Source organism: Babylonia areolata, chromosome 11 (genome assembly GCF_041734735.1).
Source record: "Babylonia areolata isolate BAREFJ2019XMU chromosome 11, ASM4173473v1, whole genome shotgun sequence".
Lineage (NCBI taxonomy): Eukaryota > Metazoa > Mollusca > Gastropoda > Neogastropoda > Buccinidae > Babylonia > Babylonia areolata.
Window position 1 is genome coordinate 7,415,654 of NC_134886.1, and position 10,000 is coordinate 7,425,653.

The 10,000-nt window shown below is 45.9% G+C and overlaps 1 protein-coding gene across 1 annotated transcript in view; it reads right to left on the reverse strand.

Moving 5' to 3' along the window:
* Positions 1 to 10,000, reverse strand: part of LOC143287128 (neprilysin-1-like) — a 151,195-nt gene that overhangs the window by 9,114 nt on the left and 132,081 nt on the right. Inside the window, exons 16-19 of the mRNA XM_076595073.1 lie at positions 7,321 to 7,424; positions 6,326 to 6,384; positions 4,381 to 4,432; positions 3,348 to 3,415 (exon numbers count right to left, since the gene is read on the reverse strand). Of these exons, the coding sequence (XP_076451188.1) occupies positions 3,348 to 3,415; positions 4,381 to 4,432; positions 6,326 to 6,384; positions 7,321 to 7,424 (283 nt within the window). The remainder of the gene's footprint in view (positions 1 to 3,347; positions 3,416 to 4,380; positions 4,433 to 6,325; positions 6,385 to 7,320; positions 7,425 to 10,000) is intronic.

Genomic DNA, 10,000 nt, shown 5'->3' on the forward strand with positions numbered 1-10,000 from the left:
TCCCTCCCTCCTACACTTTTCACAACATTCTATTGCTTTTCATAAGGAATACAAAACAATATCTAACGGTATGTATACGCACAATCATCGTAGACTACTGCTGAGGTTGATATCTAAATAACCCGAGGCCATCGACCCGATTACGTAGTCACAGAGAGAGAGAGAGAGAGAGAGAGAGAGAGAGAGAGAGAGAGAGAGAGAGAGAGAGAGAGAGAGAGAGAATATTCAAATAACATTTGTCAATTTAACTACCTTCACAATCGATTAACATACATTTCCACCAACGAATCAATTAAACAGTGGCAACATAAATCGAATGGCATTTTGCATGCTAAGAATTGGTTTTCGAAATGAAGCTTTGTATGTGAGATCATTTACGCTGAGTCCCTTCGCAGTCTTAAGCTATGGTAAATAAATTTTGCTAAGCTGTTTGAATGTTGCACATCACACAAAAACGCCATGGGATGTATTTTAAGTTTCTTCACGTTTTCTTTTGTAAAATATTTCTGTCTTAAATCATCGGTTGCTGTGCACATCGACAGAAAATGCGTTTCATCTTCCAATCGGCATTTACACAAAGGACACGATAAATCTACCCCATACATAGATAGATAGATAGATAGAGAGAGGGGGAGAGAGAGAGAGAGGGGGTGGGGATTATATATCCAGCGCACCAGGGCATAGATATGGTTCATATAAAATTCACTTTACGTCTTGGGCGGATAATAGCCTCCCCTTTCATTTACATAAATTCTTAGAAACCTATTTTTTCCTAACCACACTATAGCCGAAATAAATGACCAGAATCCTGCTCCAAAATGGCCCCCCTTCCTCTCAGCTGGGCTACAAGGTGGCTACGATTTCATTCCCTTACAGGAAGTAGGTTCTGTTTTCATTGGAATAACTACGATCTAAGGTGGAACTCCTTTCATCCACCCCTTCTCCTTTCATCTCTCACCCACACACCCTCACGCCCCTTACACCTGTTTCCACCCCATCCACCCCTGACATTATGCATCTGCCGACACCAAATCACAGTTTCATCATTTACCCGCTGTTTGTTTGTAAATAAACGAAAAGAAATTTGGTCGTCGAACACGATCCGTCTTCGTTGTGAAAGTAACTACAGTTTTAGATCTGGATACACACACACACACACACACACACACACACACACACACACACACACACATATATATATATATATATCTATCTATATATATATATAGCTGGAGGCGCCCGTGGCAAAGTCGGTCAAACGTTGGACTTCTGATCCAGTGTTCACCAGTGATCAGGGTTCGAAACCCCGTTAAGACCTGGTGTTGTGTCCCTGTGAAAGGCAGTTTGCTCCGGTTTTCGTCACTCTAAATGGGCACCCAGGCAAGAACTGAATCTCCTCAAACAGAGAACTGCTGTGGTGCTGCAGTGGATCCCATCCCACTGTGGCATAGGGGGCAATGAAGAGGCGGACCGCCTATCCAAGGCAGGCAGCAAATTAGAGCAGCCAGCCCACCCAGTGTCCTATAGCGAGGCAAAAAACGATACTGAGAGACAGCTTCAGGAAAGCATGGCGCCAACGTCTGGACATCGGGACGGAAGACGAAAAGGACGGCATCCATGAGCTGGACAGAGCGGCACAGGTCACACTCTTCAGACTGTGACCGGGACACTGTCAGCTCCTCTCCCACTTCTACCGTCTGAAGATATCAAATACTGACCAGCGCCCTTGGCCCACAGACCCCCTCCCATATCCTGCAGTCCTGCCCCACCTTCGACGCTCTGAGACTCCAGGCATGGCCCAGCCCGGTGGAGCTCCAAGAGAAACTGTGGGGACCGGTGGGGTCCCTGCGACGGACCGAGGACTTCCCTGTCCTGACTGGACTGAAAATCTAGCGTGGCCAGGGAACGCGGAAGAAGAAGAAGAGGAAGAAAAAATGGGCACCAAAGATTCCACAAATTCGTACAGAAACTTACAGTGAACGTTCCTTTTCTTTGGTTGCAAACAGTGGAACTCACTACACCTCAGTCACACGTCAACATTCAGGACAGCACACAAAACAATCATATTTTCAAACTGTATTATTCCCAGTTAACTCACTCAGTACGACCAGTCCTCTCTTCTCCTCTACACAGACCCCTCGGATGTCCAGCGGGTGTCTGAATGACCCAACCTTTAGCTTCCGTCGTCGGTATTCTTTGTCAACATTCACGTCTTCAGTATAAGAGCCTTCCGCTTGCAATATTTTGATGGTGGTAACTGGGGTGAAACGCTGTTAACGTCGTCTCTTTCGCCGTTCGTATGGAAAGAGTTAAAGTTTTCCATCTGTACATATGCTTGCTTTGGTCTGATCGCTGTGTGTGCTCTTTATGTGGACCTGTACGCATTTGTGATTTTGATGGTGTTATTTTTGTGATACCTGGTTCCTTGGTTTTTATTTCCGACTATGTAAATGTGATGTATTTATTTTGCTGTGATCTGGGCCAATGTTATGTGACCTGTAATATATTGCCTGTGCTAATTTTTTTTTTGTACATCACTTTATCTCATTTATTCTTGAATTTGTATATCTTATTGCAAAGCGCGGTGAGCCCTGTCTGAGATGGTTGTACTGCGCTACTTAAGCCTTCATGCTGTTAATTATACAAATAATGAGGCCAGGAAACGATATGATTGTGTACCTTGTGTAATGGAGAGAGTTACCACCCTTTACTATTTGTTAATCATATCGTTTCCTGGCCCCCTCATTATTTGTATAATTTCCAGTGGATAAACTACCGAGGCAACCATGTATTTGTTCTGTATTGTCCACGTGTTCTGTCTAGCTTATTCAGGATTAAAGAGGCTATGCCAGTCTTGAATAAAAGCTAATTTGTGTTTGCACATTTCTTCTGTCTTTGCTGCTGTGTGCACATGTCAAATGACTGGTATAAGGACAGGCCCGGCGCTTCCTTTTTGAGGAAGTGTCTGGGTTTGTTCCAATGTACCTTTTATTTACCTGTGTGCTAGCCTAATCGGTAGCGTAAGCATCACTGACTTGAAGTTGTGTACCTTGTGTAATGGAGAGAGTTACCACCCTTTACTATTTGTCCTTCATGCTGTTGTTATCATTTTAAATACTACGGTCGGGGAAGCGTAAAATCGGCGGAGGGTTGGTTCTCGCTTTCCTGTGCCGAGACGTGGACACCGTGGATAAGAATGCACTGCCACGACGGCCCTGAAAGGATAGGGGAGGCTGGATCAGTTCAGCTTGAACCGGACATGATCGCATGCTATGGATAAACGAAATGAAGCATATTCGTGGCTGTGGAAGGGATCGTGTTACTGGGTCTGCATAACTGATTCTGACCTTTGTCGTCGAAGCCGTGGGTGATCTCGTGACCAATTACGACGCCGATCCCCCCGTAGTTCAGTGACCTGCACACACACACACACACACACACGCAAAATACACACACACACACGCAAAATACACACACGCACGCACACATACACACACACATACACACATACACACACACATACACACACACATACAGATACACAGATACAGACAGACACACACACACACACAGACAGACAGACACACAGACACACGCAGACACAGACAGACACAGACACAGCAACAGACAGACAGACACAGCAACACACACACACACACACACACACACATGATTAGGTAACATTCTAAGCAGATGAAACGAATAAATTGGGCATACGAACGCATGCAAACAACAACAACACACACACATACACACACAAAGAGGCACAGACAGACAGACAGACACATACACTGTACACATGTGGAAACACATGGTAAGTTGCAAACTAAGCAGACCAAACGAAAAAAATGCGCACATGAACGCATGCAAACAACACTTCACACACACACACGCGCGCGCTTACACACACACACACACACACACACACAGAGGCCACAGAATGAACGCACACGCACATGTACGTATTCACACACACATTTTGTGCAGACATCGTTGCTCGAGTTTAACCAGGTTTCACATCCCACGAATTATACCCGAGATTGACACGAGCTAAAACCGGGGCGAACAGCAAATTGAAACCCGCAAAATCAATGGCTTTTTCCATTGCCATTGGAATTAATCTATAGCTTATTTTATGGTGAAGGATTATGGGTCTAAAACAAGACACCGACACAGGCATATAGACGTGGAAACAATGACTCACACACAAACAGACAAACACAGACAAACAAAACGAAACATAGACCGACAGAGAGAGAGAGAGAGAGAGAGAGAGAGAGAGAGAGAGAGAGAGAGAGAGAGAGAGAGAGAGAGAGACAGACAGACAGACAGACAGACAGACAGAGAGAGAGAGACAGAGAGACAGAGAGGCTGACTCACTTTGGAAAATGCCTGCTGTAGAACAGGGGTTGCAGAATGCCAGCCGGAATCACTGCCACAGAAAGAGAAACCTTGTGACACTGATAGCAACATGGCAAGGTCCTTTAATTAAAGGTCCTTTAATTTCCGACAAAAAGATCCCCCTTTCCCCATATATATATATATATATATATATATATATAATATACGCGCGCAAACACACACACGTATTGGAAGAGGTCATTAGTAATGATCAGCATCACGTTAAAATGTAACCATCAACACACATCTAACCGCATAACATTTTTTTTCAAATGGCCGATTTATTCAGCACACACACACACACACACACACACACACACACACACACACACACACACACTCGTACACACACACATACACACACACTCTCTCTGTGTCTCTCTGTCTCTCTCTCTCTCACTCTATCTCTCTCTCATCTCTTCGAATGACATGTCACCAAATACACATTCCTCTAACCACGTAATTTCTGTTGCCACCCCCCCCACCCCCCTATCCCCCCGCACCACCCATCCCTTTGAGGTAAAGGAAACCAACGACCACACAAACATGTAAAAAATAAACACACGATTTTCTTCTCGCGTCTCCCCCATCCCCTTTCAGAGAAGGTAGAGCCCTTCTGAAAAGTCCTGCAGAGTCAGTACAAGATACAAGAACCTGTTGGCGAATGCTATCCTATGCTTGGAACAACCGTCCACATCATGACCGTTCGTCTGACTCCTTCTCGGCCTTCCGCTCTTCACTAGACATTGCTTCGAAAAACAACCAACAACTAAAAAACACACACAAAAAAACCAGACTGTCTTCGAAACCTGTCTGTAAGCATGTGTCACTCTCTTACTTCTCTGCAACACTAGACGACGTTAACAGCGTTTCACCCCAATTACCATCATCAAAATATTGCAAGCGGAAGGCTCTTATACTGAAGAGGTGAATGTTGACAAAGAATACCACAATTCTGACGACGGAAGCTAAAGGTTGGGTCATTCAGACACCCACTGGACTTCCGAGGGGTCTGTGTAGAGGAGAAGAGAGGACTGGCCGTACTGAGTGAGTTAAAAGACCTGCCAACTCACTTTGCGTGGATGAGATATCAGCACTATCGTCATCATCATCATCATCACCATCATTATGATGATTATTATTATCATCATCATTATTATCAGTGTGGAGTGATGGCCTAGAGGTATCGCGTCCGCCTAGGAAGCGAGAGAATCTGAGCGCGCCTGGTTCGAATCACAGCTCAGCCGCCGATATTTTCTCCCCCTCCACTAGACCTTGAATGGTGGTCTGGACATTAGTCATTCAGATGAGACGATAAACCGAGGTCCCGTGTGCAGCATGCACTTAGCGCACGTAAAAGAACCCACGGCAACAAAAGGGTTGTTCCTGGCTAAAGTCTGTAGAAAAATCCACTTCGATAGGAAAAAAAACAAATAAAACTGCACGCAGGAAAAAATACAAAAAAGGGGGGTGGCGCTGTAGTGTAGCAACGCGCTCTCCCTGGGGGAGAGCAGCCCGAATTTCACACAGAGAAATCTGTTGAGATAAAAAAAAGAGAAATACAAATACAAATATAAATTACACATATAACCACAAATATTTATGCATCCTTTCATCCATTTGAGGTGTACATAACCAACTATACGACACAAACACACACACACACACATACACACACGCAAAATCCACATACACACACACACACATACACACACACATAAACACATACACACACACACAGTGAATTGATCCTTCTAACAGAAATACAGCCAAGACTGGCGAAATTTGTTCATGAATGTTTCTCTTCTTAATATGCTCATGTTTATGTTTCATTGTGTCTTATAAACTTTAAGGTTTTATGACAATAAAAAGTATTCTCTTCTATTCTATTCTATACACACGCACACACACACAGTTAACTCACTGATATCATTGGAGTTTGGGTTGTAAAATGCATTGATTTCCGCTGGCGCCTGATCCCACCTGAATCAATGACATGACAGGGAAACAAACACATTGACAGATACAGTCAAGGGACGGAGAGAGAGAGAGGGGGAGAGAGAGAGGGAGAGAGAGAGAGAGAGAGAGAGGGAGAGAGAGAGGGAGCGAGAGAGAGAGAGAGAGAGAGGGAGAGAGAGATGGAGGGAGAGAAAGAGAGAGAGGGGGAAAGAGATAGGGAGAGACTGAGATGATTTATTCACTGAAGGCCATAGCCCCATATGAATGAAGGGCGATTATACAGTATACAGATGTCACCATACTATCAGTAAACATTCACCATTTTCACAATTAGTTAAAAGAAATTATGACGGAGAGAGAGAGAGAGAGAGAGAGGGGGGGGGAGGTGGGAGAGAGGGGGACACAGAGGGAGAGAGAGTGGTGAGAGAGAGAGAGAGGGGGGGGTGTGGGGGGAGAGAGAGAGACAGACGGAGAAGAAGAGATAGTGGTGAGAGAGAGAGAGGAGGTGGGAGAGAAGGGGGAGGTGGGAGAGAGAGGGAGACACAGAGAGGGAGAGAGAGAGAGAGAGACGGAGAGGAAGAGAGAGTGGTGAGAGGGAGAGGGAGGGAGGGATATATATATATTATATATATGGAGAGACGGAGAGGGAGGGAGGGAGAGAGAGATAGAGAGATAGATAGATAGAGAGAGAGAGAGAGAGAGAGAGAGAGAGAGAGAGAGAGAGAGAGAGAGAAGACTGACTATGTTTTATTCATATAGGCCCCTTAAAGGAGGGGATAAACATGAAGAAATGAAACACGCACACGCATGCACGCAAGCATACACACACACCACCACCACAATCACCAAACCACACACACACACACACACACAGACACCACCACCCCTTTCCACACGCACACGGCGTGCGCGCGCGCGCACACACACACACACACACAAAGTGCCAACACCAACACTCACACATCTTTGTCCACAGGTTTTCCCAGCACGGACATCTTTTTCTCCGCATCGAACCTCTTGATTCTCAGCACGTTGTGGAAATACTGTTCTTCCTCGATCTGCAGCTGTTTTGTGGGAAAAAAAAAGATATGTTATTATTTGGATACTCATACAGCGTCTATCCTCGGTCAGAGACCAAGCTCCAAGCGCTTTACAAACATGGAGTCATTTGCATAACAGGCTGCCTACCTGGCACACCGCTGCTGCCTTTGGGCGCTCATCATTCGTTTCCTGTGCCATTCAACCTAGTTTCAGTCACGCGCACCACACGTACACTCCCACAGAGACATGTAACTTTACGTATATGACCGTTTTTATTTATTCATCCCGCCATGTAGGCAGCCATACTCCGTTGTCGGGGTTGCGCGTGCTGGGTATGTTCTTATCCGTTCCATAACCCACCGAACGCTGAAATGGATCACAGGATCTTTAACGTGCGTGTTTGATCTTCTGCGTGCGTGTACACACGAAGGATGTTCAGGCGCTACCTTCTTCTTCCGGATGATGCCCAGGGTCAACCATTGACCATTATCGGCATTTTGTGGTGGTGGGTTCCGGTTTAAGAAAGAAAAAAAAAATCAAGTGGCAGTGAATCAGCAGACTGCCACCTTTTTTAAAACCCCTCATTTAGGCCCCCGCCCCTCTCTTCTCCTCTACACGGGGACCCGTCGGTGTCCAGTGGGTTCTAAAATGCCCAAACCTTTTAAAGGTTTTCCGTGCCCGGGAATTGGGGCATTTTTTGGTCAACATTATTTCCCGTTATAAGACCCTTTTCCGCTTCCCGGGTTTTTTTATGTTGGTAATTGGGGTTTGGAAAACGCGGGGTTAAGGGTCGTCTCTTTCGCCGTTCCTTGGAGAGGGGGAAACGAAGGGGAAAAGGTTGGGGCCCATCAAGTTCCCGGGCGGGGGGTTTTTTCCAGTCACGGTTTGTTTTTGGTTTGGAAGGATTCAGTCTGTTTGGTCCCCCTTTCAGGGGTTTCGGGGGGTAAGTGTTCGGGTGGGGTTTTTTTGGGCCCGTTGTTGTTGCGGGGTGGGGGGTTTTGTGGGCGCTTGCTTTGGCCCTTCCCCTTTGTGTTTGTATAGCATAAAACCAATCTGGTTTCTCCCCCCTATGCCTTTCCCCGGGTTTTTCCCCCCCCCCATTTTGTCTGGGGAAAAGTTGGGGTGACCTAAACGGGGGTCCCCGGGGTGTTTACTGAGGGCAGATCGTGCTGCTCTTCTTTGGGCCGCTTTTTAATTTTGTCGGGTCTCTTTCCTTTTCGCGGGGGGGGTCCCTTTGTAAAACTGGCGTATTCGAGGACGGGGCTTTGTCGGGGGTTTTTGGTAGGGGGAGGATTTATTTTGATTGACGCCTTCCTCTTTTTCCCTTTTCGAAAAAAGGGGCCCGTGCCCGTTTTGGGCCCTTTTTTACCATTTTGCTGTTTTCGGTTTTGTGAAACGAAGGGAGGGCTGCACCTATGCAGAGTGAAAGACCCTTTGAGGTAACGGGCCGGCCCGGGGCCCGGGGGGAAAAAAAAATCTGAGCACGTGGTTCGAATCACAGCTCAGCCGCCGATATTTTCCCCCCCCCAAAATAGCCCCTTTAGGTTTTGGAAATTTGGAAAGCTGTCATTGGATGACCCCAATTTAAACCCAGGCCCCTTTTTGCAGCATGCCCTTAGCGCACGTAAAAGAACCCCCGGGAACAAAAGGGTTGTTCCCGGCCCAAATCCCGTAGAAAAATCCACTTTTGACACAAAAAACCAAAATTTAAAAAAGCAGGGAGGAAAAAAACACAAAACAAGGGGGGCGCTGTAGTGTTGCGAAAGCGGGTCTCCCCGGAAGAGGGAGCCCCAATTTTTACACAGAGAAAAATTTTTGTTGTGAATTTAAAAAAAGAAATTTTTAAAATAATACAAAAACAATGGAAAAACAGGGGAAAATTTTTGGGGAAAAAGTTCCCCCCGGGAAACCCCCCGTATTTCGGCGGGGGGGTTTGAAAATCTGGGAATGGGGCCAAAATCCAGCGCTCTGACCCTTTGTTGAACCCCCCGTAACCGTCACCCACAACAAACAATAAAAAAGTGGCAACCTTTTCTCCAAAATGCAGGGGGGGCAAATTTTTAAGTCCTGGCGCTTAAAGCAAACCTTTTTAAACAGAAAACAAATTTAAAAACAAAAAAAAAAGGGTTAAACTTCATTAAAATTTTGGGACCGGAAAAAAATTACCCTAATTTTTATTTTATATTTTTAAAAGGTACAAATTTGGAAAAAATCCCCGGTACTTCCCCATCCAATTTGTTTTCGCCCATTGACGGCACATAGGCCCCAGGGGGGTTTTTTTTAAAAGGGGGGACTGGCAATCTGAGGGTCCCGGGTTTTGGGAAACACGGTGACGGGCCGGTGGGTGAAGGGTGGGATTTTTTCGATCTCCCCGGTCAAAATATGTGCAGCCCCGCTTGTGGGCCCGAAACCCCCTTCGTGTGTTTTATTTCAAGCCCGAAGAAAACAAAAAAAGCACGTTTGTTTTTAAAGGGTCCTGTAATTTTCCAATTTTTTAGCGTTCGGTTTGGGGTTTTGGGGAAAAAAGAAATACCCCGGGTTTCACACCCCCCGGAAAAAAGGAGGGGATGGCTGCCCCACCCTGGCGGGGTTTTTTAAA